This window comes from Phyllobates terribilis, unplaced genomic scaffold (assembly GCF_046119375.1).
Source record: "Phyllobates terribilis strain yellow unplaced genomic scaffold, ASM4611937v1 Scaffold_5__5_contigs__length_657084704, whole genome shotgun sequence".
Classification (NCBI taxonomy): Eukaryota; Metazoa; Chordata; class Amphibia; order Anura; family Dendrobatidae; genus Phyllobates; species Phyllobates terribilis.
The window spans coordinates 495,317,553-495,330,101 of NW_027362765.1; the positions used below are offsets into that span (position 1 = coordinate 495,317,553).

The 12,549-nt window shown below is 41.4% G+C and overlaps 1 protein-coding gene across 1 annotated transcript in view; it reads right to left on the reverse strand.

Moving 5' to 3' along the window:
• HTR7 (5-hydroxytryptamine receptor 7) overlaps positions 1-12,549 on the reverse strand; it is a 296,216-nt gene that overhangs the window by 75,746 nt on the left and 207,921 nt on the right. Inside the window, exon 2 of the mRNA XM_073685540.1 lies at positions 2,608-3,357. Within this exon, the coding sequence (XP_073541641.1) occupies positions 2,608-3,357 (750 nt within the window). The remainder of the gene's footprint in view (positions 1-2,607; positions 3,358-12,549) is intronic.

The window sequence follows — 12,549 nt, forward strand, 5'->3', positions numbered from 1 at the left end:
GTGCTTGTCTATTATCAATTCACTTTCTCTATACATGTATATCTTATATTGAAAATCGGACATTGCCCCTGTCACTTATACTGTAATTCTTTAAAGTGCCTTTTATTGGGTGTTTTTTGTTTTTTTGCTTCCCTGCCTTATCTTTTTTCACTTTGTCAATACTCTATGTATGTGGGTTCAGTTCAAAAGCTGGATAAGCCCTTATGGACCATAAGATTTCAGCCCATTTTGGGCAGGGGAATAAGGTTATACTATTACTGTGCGCTATATTATAGCACATTTTTAACTTTTTGAATAATTACGTTTTACCTGTACATACATTATAACCTTAAGAAATAGCTGGATGCGGTCTATGAAGCTGTGTAAAAGTTTGTTCTCCTGGGCATTTATTTGATTTTTTTTTTAAAAACTTTTATTATTTGAACTTTGCATTTGGACAATGTATTAAGTTATGTACCGTATTTTTCTTACCATAAGATGCATCAACTTTAGGACGCACCAAGGTTTAGACAAAAGAAAACAGATTAAAAAAATACTTCACAGTAATTAACTTCCATGATGATCTAATAAGTAGGAATAAGGTGAGGTAAAGCTTAGGTTACGTGCACATGCTGAGAATTTTCAGTAGATTTTTCTGCACCAATGAGTCTTGACAGTAAAAATGATGTGTGAATATCACATTTTTATTTGCATGCTTTGGATGAAAAACACTGTAAACTGTTGAAAAAATTGACATGCTGCAGATTTGAAAAAAAAAAAACTTTTGAAGGCTCAAATCGGGAAGGAAAAAATAATCAGCATGTGCATGAGATTACATAAGTGTCATTCACTTTGCTGGCGTTGTAAAACGCTGCATTTTTTCCACTGTAAAAATAAGGCAAAAAATGCATCATGTGAACAAGTCCAAATAAGTTTAGAAAAACAGTTCTGCATTTGAAATTGCAATTGCAAAGGCCTCTGCAAAGCACCAGATTGAATGGTGTGGAGGTGCGCATACTTGACCTCTGATGCATTCACTGTCTATGGAATAAAGCTGAGTACAGCTCTCGGCTATTTCCACCATTGCCATAGACAATGAATGGAGCCTATTTAAGCCAGGGCTCTGCAGAACCCCTTTCTCTTGGTTCTGGAGCCCCATTCTCAGGATTGTTGTGGATCCCAGCAGTAAGATCACTAGAAATTACTAAACTATTACTCATTCCATGCAATTTTGGGTATAAGTTTTAAGTGAAAGACCTGCCGATATACTGAGTGATCTTACAGTTGTAATAGAAAAGTATAGCTTTTTCTCGAGTCATTCTCTCTGCCCAATCCCCAAGTGCTCTAGTCTTTAGCACAAAACCTCTTGATTATGAGTTCATTCTGTTTAATATAAAGACAGCTCAATACATTCTGCGTCATGTTAGTGGATTTTAATACTTTTTCAAGAGATCAATTCTCCTTCTTGCAAAGTCACAGTACTTTTTGAGTGAGACACAGTGTTTTAAACAGATAGCAAAAATGTATAAAACTAGATATGACAGTATGTACCAAAATGCACCAAAATTAGTACTTTTTTTAAAGTCTAGACACATTCACAATAATAATTCTGCCCCTGTGTCTTGCATGATAAAATGCTTCTTTAGCAGAATCTTACAAATAGGAAATCTCACTAGTGAGAAGGACATAGTAATAAATAGAAATTAGATAGAATCATCTTAAAGAAGTTATCCATTTTGGCCAAAAATCCATTGCTATAGTCGCCTGAAAATATGCTAATTACAGTGTAAACTGCTCCTGAAATCCTCAGATGCAATTTGTAGGGCAACCAAGCAGCAAGTGTTCAATTTTCCTACAGCGTCACCACAGGGGGAAAAGTAAACTTCACAATGTTTTAATTGAAATCAATGAACCATGAAATGTTTTGGGCCCTCCAAAATACATTCTTTGTAACCACTAATTTTTCTGGCTCGGAGATGAGGCTCTTGAAAGATAACCCCTATCAATTAAGACAGATGCTCCCTATTAAAGGGAATGCAACAGCAGGTTTTGGTATGCAATCTGAGGGCAGATGAAGGCACCATGAAGGCACCATGAGATAGCAGCTGAGACACTGAATTCTGAGATACTCAATTCAACGATGTGTCACTTCTTTGGCTGTGTGAAGTTGTTTACTTACAATGAAGGTTTTATCACTAAGAAATAATCACTGCTGGACTAGAGCAGTGCATGAGCACTGGTCTGACCACGCCCCCTCCTGTGATAAGCAGCTCACTGTCAATAGACTATGTACATACAGAGCCTGGTGTGGGTGGGGTTAGCTGTGGAGTGGTTGAGCTTAGTTTTCTCAGCTCTGCTTCATGCTGCATCTAAAAACTCTGATTGTGTCACAACTGCTGCATCCAGAAAACTAAGTGATACATCGATGGATTCAGGCTCACTTGTCCTATATTATGCTGCCCTCAGATTAAATAGCAAAAACCTGCTGATAGATTCCCTTTAAGTCATTTGGCTGAATATTGCATTACTCTATGTTTTGTGCATTTAGAATACTCTAGAAAAGTTAATCTTTCATGAATATTCATGTATAGTATATGTTACAAGAAGAAATATCAGTTTTGTTCTTACAAGGTATGATCAGGCCTTTCTGCAAGCTTCAAAGCCTCATGCATTCCTGCAGCTGATAACTTCCTGTTGATGTTCCTGTACCTGCATTGTAACAGATTGCGATAAGTTGTCCTCAGGTCTCTATTAAAAAAGGCATAAATGAAAGGATTTATCAGAGAGTTTGCATATCCCAGCCATAAAAATGTCCTTTCCATCCACAATGGAATACAGCTGCACTCTGTTCCACAGATAAACGGTCTTGCAGTTGAAAGTATAAAAAAAGGTAGCCAGCATATAGTAAAAGCCCCTACGATAATCCCAAGGGTAGTGGCTGCTTTCTGTTCTCTTTTAAAAATGGATATGTTTTTTCTGTCATTTCTCAGTAGTTTTGACAAATTTGTACATTCTTCCGATTCTTTGTGTATCTTTACAACTCCATTTGCTGCAATCACTCCATCACTGTCCTCTGATCGCGGGAACCCAGAAAACTTGTGTTTGGCAGCACTCCGCTTCGCAGCTTTGAATATTCTGTAATACATGAACAGCATGACCGACATGGGGATGTAAAAGGCAACAGCTGTAGAATAGATGGTGTAGCCAAAATCTTGACTAATTAAGCAAACTTTGTCATCATTCACATTTTGAGCCCAACCGAAGAGAGGAGGTAACGTGATTGAGGCGGAAAGGAGCCAGACACACAGGATCATTTTGGCCATACATTTCCCATTCTGCCTCACAGGGTAGGTCAGGGGTCGAGTGATTCCAAGATACCTGAAAATAAACATAGCAGTGTTATTTCATATAATTTATATGAACCATATGAGTAGATGTGGTGAGACGGCTTTTTTTTAGGTAGACATGACAGGAGATGGATCCTCTTTAAAAGAGGTTCTACAGCAACTGTAGTGTTTATTATACAGGACTTTGCAACATGGCAGGGCATAAAAAGCAGAAGTGTTACAATAAGATTGTTGGGTATTAATCAATAAATAAATATTGCACAGGAAACTCAATTGTTTCTCTTCGAAAAAAGGTTCTGCAGGTAAGGAACATGAAACTTTCTACTATTTATTATATCATTGTTTTAAAACTTCAAAATGACTCAAACTAAAGCTGAATTCACACATCTGTCTAAATATGAAGCAGTTAGCTCAGGTCAGAAGATCAGATATTGTGATTTGAGCATGGTCCACATTTCACAGATATGTGAATTTGGCGTAAGAAATGCCATAATCTATGTACATGGTAGATCAGCAATTGAAAAAAGTAAGATTTGCCAAAAACTTGCAATTTGCAGAAAGACCATTTTGATCAAGGGAATATTTACAACTGTACAAGAATGGTTATTCTGGAGAACACCTTACAAAGCTAATTTAGCCGCAATTGCCCATAATTTTTATTATGTTTTCCCTTTGGAATAAACTGATTAAAAATTGCCATTTTTTGCATGTCTCGCATATATAAAAATTATACAGAGAAAAAGTGACACTTCTTCGTGTTCAAGATTCAGATGAAAAGATTGAATTTTGGGGCAGGGAGCCAATGGTAATGGGCCCCCCAAATCACGGGTCCAATGGCAACACATGTCATTTACTAATGTCAGATGCCAGTGGAGACTTAAATAAAAAATTCAACATGAGTACAGAGACTATTTAATCAGATATTTCAAATATTTTTGATTGATCACATTACTTAGTGTGTTGTAGTCATTTTCTCTGGAGAATTAACAGGTTGATATACACAATAAAAGTGATAACATGCTAACATTTGCTCATTTTCTCACAGGTGACAAGCGTAACATTGCCTAATTCATCAAAGTCAAGTCTGAATAAAGCGCTCATTACTATGCCTGTTCTCTCTTCTGTTTCTACCTGGCATGATGACAGTGGGGAGCCAGGAGAACAAGTAAAATATTACTGGATGGTGAATACATAGGAATAAGGCCAAAAATTCAGGGCATACTACACAGAATAGGAACATGACTATCGTGAAGCTAATGTTCAGTATGTAGGGTTCCCTGCTGAATACAAAAAACAGAATTTGTAATGATGTGTAGAAATACTAGAAATAGTTATTTATTTTTTTAATTTATTGTATTAAAGTGGATGCAATAAAGACAACTCCTGTCCATATGCAATACTAGGATGTATAGATGCCATAGAGAGGATACCCTTCCATAATAGCCTGTAGCATCAGAAAGAAGATACTTGGCCCAAAATCTCTAGCGATCAACCACTGAGAGTAGGCGATAGTAACATATATCCCATTTTGTTTCACATTGACAAACATTTCCACAGAAGTCCTTGAGTTTTCTTCTGTCAGGCAGCTATGGAGCAAATCTCTAAACTGAAGTCCACAGCTAAGTGAAGCGGCTCTGGAAACAGGACTACCTCCATAATCATAGGGTAGAATAAAAAGAAATTTACAACAATAAACATGATTAGAAAAAAGGATATCTAAATTTAATTGGTTATTAAGAATACATGTAATAAATTCCTTTAAAACTACTCGTACAAAGGCAATTTATAGGGCATATCTAATGCACCACCTAATAGATATGATCCTCGACAACAAGGTAAAGAGTGATTGTAGCATTTTAGGCTTAAGCAACCAAGATAGCTGCTATCATGACCATTATCATGGGAATCTCAAGGTCTGTTTACACGATACGACTTCCAATCAGTTAATTGTTATTGATTGGCAGTTGTTCAAATGGCTATTTACACGGGTAGATCAAAGTAAATGATGCTCATTTAGTGATCTATGCTAGATCACTCAGAATGCATAGGTTCCATAGTTCTCGGCAGCACAAGTCCTGTTTACACAGGACAATGCACTACCGAGAACAATGATGTTTTGTGCTGCACAAAAGATCATTTCACCCAATTAAAGATCGTTTTGCTCATTCAATAGGTGATCGGCAGCCTGTTTGCAAGGCAAGATAATCGTGAAATGAGCGATTTTAATAATGCTTGTTCGCGATTATCTTGCGGTGTAAATGCTTAGAGTCAATCTTCCCAAGATCCCAAGAACACAACTGTTGTGTCCTAGGTGTTCAGTAAATTATATATAAATATCTAAATCTGGATAATAACTTTTTGTTGTGCTGTATATATACATCTTAATACTGGATGGGTTTTCAATCATATTTAGCCCATGATAATTTTTTTTAGAATTTTGCAGAGGAGACTTTCATGATTTGCATGAGACCAATTTAAAGTTCTCAAGCATTGTATTGAAATAAAATATTGTAAAGTCATTCAGCAGTAGTCGTAGTATTACCTGACATTATATTTGACATATATTACATCAGTTGCAACAGTTCTTTCTACTTAACTGTAAAATAACATGTTTGCTCGATTTAGGAAAAAAAATAATTTATTAGTGAAGATGAAGTTTATCTAGGAAGGATAGTTGTGATTGTTTTACATGAATAATTGTTTGCTGTTCACAGCATGATTTTAACAGATTCTTTGGAATATCAGTCAAAAGAAAGCAGAGCCTTGAAAATAAAGTACCTTTAGAATATGTAGGAATCATCATTCAAGAGAAGGCTACACAAAGAAGCTACCTGCCAAATGAAAGGCAAAATGTGTGAATGCGAATTTGACACATAACAGATGTTGTTAGATCTGTATTTTTACGTATTATGGTTTGTTGAGCTTATACTTTGGTTTAGGTATATATTGAAAGAATATGAAGTTCTGCATTGCTTTAAAATAATTAAAAGGCATAACGTTTATCGCGAGTATGGAAACACAAGTGGCTTTGATTAACACTCTCGATACTCAGAGCGATGACTGAGCAAGCTCCAGCACCTCCTCCGTGACTGAAACCGGGACGCTGCTGGGGAGAATAAAGTTAATTTTCTCCCCGCAGCGTTTGTCTAAGTGCAGGTGTGACACCCCAGGGGTCTGGTTGCCACAGTAATAGAGATATTATGTCTGAGAGCAAGTGGGAGGTTTCTCTGGTCAGGAGCCCTAAGCATGCAACACGGCCCACCCAGACCTGGGAGGGGAGGAATCTGCCCTTATAAACTGGGTCTGGGGCGGGATTACGTCAGTCAGAGCCTGGAGAGGGAAAGTGACAACAGGAGCTCTGTAGGAGCAGGAGCGAGTGCCAGAGGCTGGAAGCTAGATAGCTCGCCTTGCCTGAAGACACTAAACCCGGACACGGAGTCCGAGGCTGTGGGGACATCCAGGTCCAGCAGCAGAATCCAACCGGCAGGGGATTCCATGTCCTCTGGCCTTAGTAACCCGAAGGCACGGTCACAAGCAAGGGACCAGCACCGCCATCGTGAAGCGAAGGCTGACGGAAGGCCCCTAGTTACCGGCCATACGGGTGAGCACCACACGGTATACTCAGGGACGTGGGCTACTTCTACCCGCATAGAGCAAGGTAGCCAGGAAAGAGTGCAGATAGTCGGGGAGGCCTACAACTCCACCTGGCCAGGGGAGATCCTGCTTGCTCACAGACTGACCAGGCCCCTACTGCTAACCAGTACTCCCGGGAGGGTCTGCTTTATACCATCAGTAAAGACCCTGAACTGCACCACACGTCTCTGTGATTCCTTGCCGCACCAGCACCATTACTACTGGGACGCTCACACCATCACTCCCATCATCCACATTAGCTGCCCTGAGGCAATACTTCTCCCGTGGGGAGTTATCCCATACTCGGCTGCGCAAACAACATCAGCCTCAGCGGTCGGCAGCGCAGCGGCGGTCCCCACTGACCGCAATCCACGGGTGGCGTAGTCGGACATTGTTATTATTTAAGACTGCCACTGGTTTGACCGCCCTGGGCACGGACCGGGTCACCGCCACGGAGAACTACAACCCCCAGCGATCCGGCTCCCGGTATCCCCCTGCACAGCACAGGCCCAGGGGGCGCGTCACAGGCGCCGGTTAGTAATGCTATTAACCTGCAGATTAACCCCATATCTGCAGGTTAATAGCGTTTTTTCTCGTGACTGGTTCCCTTTAAGCTCTTTGTTAATCTAGTTAAATGAGTGAATCTCCTCAAATTTTAAATCATCAGTTCACTCGAGTTTAGCCAGGAAATTTGATTCACATTAAAGTTATTCAATGGGAATCAAATTTTCCTTACTACGCCAGACTGACCCCAGAGCGAAATGAACATAGTGTGTAAAAATAAAAAGGTGAATAATCACCTCTCAGCTCACCTGTCCTGACATCAATGCAGCCTCTGCACTATGCGGCCTACTCTTTACTTTGTCCTGTGACGTCTTCTTTGGCTATTTTCATTAAGCTCTGGGGTTTCTAGTGCCAAATAGACTTCTAATGTTGTCAGATGCTTGGGTGCTGAAATGTCAGAGGCCAAGTCAGTGTTGGAAGCACCAGTGCTGAGTCAAGATAGCCAAAGAAGATTACGTGTGCCAAAGCAAAAAAGAGGTTGAATGGAGCAGGGGACCAGCTGCAGCTGTGGGACAAGTGAGCGGCAAGGTGAGTATTAATTTTGTTTTTTTACACATTTCCCAGCCCTCTAAAATTCTGTGAAATGGTGGCCGACTGCTATTTTACTGAATTTTCACCGAGCAAATCACAAAAATTTTAGATTAAGGATAATTCAAATATTTTGTGAAACTTTTGGAGGCAAATTAAAAGGGTTATTTGGGGCTATTTTTTTTTTATTATGGGCCTAAGAACTTAAAGGCAGGTAGTTTCTAACTACCTGCTTGTTGTGCCCAGTGTGGATTTCTGCCGGCTTAGAGCAGTCACTAACCGCTCCTGCCGCCGATTCTGCAGCTTCCAGTGACATCACGTCGACAGAGCTGCCGTTTCTCTTTCACTCTCCTCTGCTGACGGGATGTGATAACAGTGTGATTAATGTCCTGCTGATTGACAGCTGGCTCCACTCTGCATAAACATGAGTTGCTGGCTCTCAATCAGCATGACATCCGCAGTCATGCCCCATCAACAGAGTAGCCCAGAACAGGAAGAGCTGGTCTGTTGACATAAGGTGAAATGAATCAGCAATATTGCCAGCAGGAGTGGTCAGTGACTGCTTTGGGCCCCCGCTGGACAGAACTGGCAGGTAATTAGAAACTACCTGCCTGTTATTTATTTGCCCCATGAGAAAAAAAAAAAAAATAGTTCTGGATAACCCCTCTAAATTTGCCTCCAACCGATTTTGCAAAGATTCAACGTAAAATTACAAAGTCATATATTCCAACTTGCACTCCATGTTTCAAAGTTTTCTAGCACTCATCGAGAATCATGGCAAGATATGAAAAACAAGTCTGTATGAAGTACGAGAAACAAATAGATCAGTAATGTTATTTATAAAGGCCATGCTTTATAAGTGATAATGCTGTCTTCTGCAGACAGCAATCATGGAGGTTATTCTTTAGTCATCTTATTTGGAAAGTGGTCAGAAATGTTTTGAATAAAAATTGATGGTAAACCTAAAATTTCAGAAATGCAAGTAATTTTGAAATTGATAGTGAAGGCATACATGCAATGTAGAAAACAGCTACTATCTACCTATATCAATTACTCGGAAGAATGGATTGAGAAATCTAGAAATATGGCACAGACTGGCACTTAGTAAATCAAGAATAAAATTGTAAATAGCAAATTAGAAGATCCTAAAGTAAACTAATGACCATGCACATTCTATCCTACTTTGGACATATCAATAGAAGCCCTAGTATATCCAAAACCACAATTATGATTCCAAGAGATAAAGAAAAAGCAAAGGAAGAAGCCAGAGGGCATCCATAAATGAGATGAATGCATATATACAATCAGAGAAATTCATAAATATATAATCCAGAAACCTGAAGAACTGTTCATATTGTTCTCAGGAATCAAAAGCAGCTTGTCCACATACAATTAAACTTTTCCAAGAGTTTCACATCATCTAGACTTACACTAGATTTTTTGTGACAGATTTTTATCTTTCTTTGTGGTATTGCATTTTTGGGTGGCTGTTTCAAAGAAGTATCACTATATAATGGTAACTAGTGATGAGCGAGCATGCTCGCTACTGCTCGGTGCTTGCCCGAGCGTCTCACTGCTCGAGATGCTTGGCGCTAGCTGAGTATTTCCGGGGTTGCTCGGCGGGAGCTTGGGTCCCCTCCCTGCATGTTTGGCGCTCTTTAGATTGCCAATGAACATGCAGGGATTGTCTGCCACACACTGTAATGCCGCAGCCATGTTGGCTGTGGCATTGCAGTGATTGGCTTGCCGCACAGCGTCATCAGATCTATATAAGACCTGACGCTGCCATGCTCGTCACAGTCTACTCCGGAATCTGGCAGTATAAGGAGAGGTGCTGCTGAACTAGGGAAAGATTTGCTTGTTTCTTAGTTAGTGTAGGTATACCACAATATATTATACACATATCCATCTCAACTAACAGTCCTTCTGAGGACTAATCCAGCTGCATAGATATAAGTGCTAGGCCGGCAGGCAGTGTATGTGGCAGAGTGCAGTGCATATACCAAGAGGGTCCATTCCAGTTCTGTCTGCTGGTGCTTTTACAGATATTTCTAGAAATAGGTATCAGGGGTCAGGAATAATTTTTTTTGGGATCCTAATCCTGATTATTTGCTTAAAAAGCAATCCAGAGAACACCGTTTTTCTGCTTCATTTGATTGCTGGCACTGCAGAATACAGCCAGATCCTTTCCATATTACAGTGCTAAAAATCCATCTATTTAAAACTGTGGTTTATCCGTCACACGGATCACATATAATTGCGCTGAAAATTCTGCAATTTCTGGCCTCCATTGAAATTCTGCTGCAGTGTGTCAGTGAAGTTATTGACATGAGGTGGCTGTTAAAAATAGTTACCTACAGGCCAGCTATTTAAAACTGTGGTTTGTCCGTCACAGGGATCACATATAAGTTCGCTCAAAATTCTGCCATTTCTTGCCTCCATTGAAATTTTGTTGCAGTGTGTCAGCGAAGTTATTGACACGAGGTCACAGTTAAAAATATTTACCTACAGGCCAGCTATTTAAAACTGTGGTTTGTCCATCACACGGATCACATATAATTGCACTGAAAATTCTGCCATTTCTGGCCTCCATTGAAATTTTGTTGCAATATTTCAGCAAAGTTATTGACACAAGGTCGCTGCTTAAAATAGTAACCTACAGGACAGCTATTTAAAACTGTGGTTTGTCTGTCACACAGATCACATTTAAGTTCGCTCAAAATTCTGCCATTTCTGGCCTCCATTGAAATTTTGTTGCAGTGTGTCAGTGGAGTTATTGACATGAGGTGGCTGTTAAAATTAGTTACCTACAGGCCAGATATTTAAAACTGTGGTTTTTCGTCACATGTATCACATATCACTGCGGTTTAAATCCAGCCATTTGTACTGAATGTGGAAAATATTGTTCTCTATTTAAAATGGGCAAGGTGTGTGGCAAGGGATGGGGAAGTGGACGTGATGGTGATGATGGTGCATGCAGAGGATGAGGCCGAGGCTGTGGGCTAGCTGAAATTGTGCCACAACAAACACCCACATATTCTCGCTCGACCTTCCTGTCTCAATTAATAGGGGACCACAGAACACCACTATTGAACACAGAGCAGTGTGAAAAAGTTATTGTTTGTATAGCAGATAATGCTTCCAGTCAATTAGCCACCATCACCACCACCCTGTCTTCTACACGGTCAAGTCTCAGTAGCCATGAGTCTGGACCGCATATTCCTCACCCTGATCCTCGTTCCTCCCACCATGCCGAGTGCCTGGAGACAACTGATCATACACTTGGACATTCCAAAGAGCTGTTCACTTTCCATTTATAGATTCAGGCTTCTCAACCAGTCCACTTGAAGTGGAGCAAGAGGAGATCGCATGTAGCGATGCCCAAATATTTGGGCAGCCACGGTCACACGAAGGTGACCGTGGGAAAATGTCACAAGAGGTGGACGATGATGAGACACAATTGTCAGAAAGTCAGGAAGAGGACCAGGGTGCGGAAGTGGAAGACGAGGTGGTGGATGATATAATAACTGACCCAATCTGGCAGGGGGACATACAGAGCGAGGACAGCAGCACACAGGGGGAGCGAGGCAGAGCACCCCAACAGGCAGGAAGAAGCAGTGTGATGGCCGCAGACAGAAGGCGAGAAACCGTTCCCCGTAACATCAACACGACGGAAGTTGCCAGTACAACTGTTAGGTCATCCCGAGTCTGGTTGTTTTTTAAAGACTCTGCCGATAACCCCAAAAAGGCCATTTGCACCACCTGCCAGGCTTGCATCAGCAGGGGTAGCAAAACTGCCAGCATGACCATCACCAGCATGATCAGGCATATGGCAGCAAAGCACCTGACTAAGTGGGCCGAACCGCAGGGTCCAGGAACAGTGTCTGCGGGTGGCACCACTGCTTCTTCCGCTGTTGTGCATGCAAGCCAATCCTCTGTCCATGGCACATGCGAAGATGCCTCCTGCCCTGCACCTGTCGTTGCACACTCTCAAGTAGCACCATCAGCAAGCACGTCTATGTCCTTGTCCCAGTGCAGCGTTCAGTTGTCCCTACCCCAGTCAATGGGAACGCAAGCGCAAATACGCAGCCAACAGCCACACAGGCCTCACTACTAAATTCACACATTTTGTGACTGCCTGCGCTCGAAATGCTGCCTTTTAGGCTCATGGAGACAGAAGCTTTCCGCAACCTGACGGTGGCGGCTTTCCCTCGGTACTCAGTCCCCAGCCGCCACTATTTCTCCCGGTTGGCTGTCCCCACACTACATGAGCACGTGTTCCACCACATTACACGTGCCCTCAACAACGCTGTTACTGAGAAAGTCCACCTAACCACGGACACGTGGACAAGTGCTTGTGGGCAGGGATGTTACATCTCGCTGATAGCACACTGGGTTAACATATTGGAAGCCGGGACCCAGTCGGACCTTGGGACGGAACACATCCTCCCGACTCCGAGGATTGCGGGCCCTGGGTCAATCAGGGTTGCCCCCACAT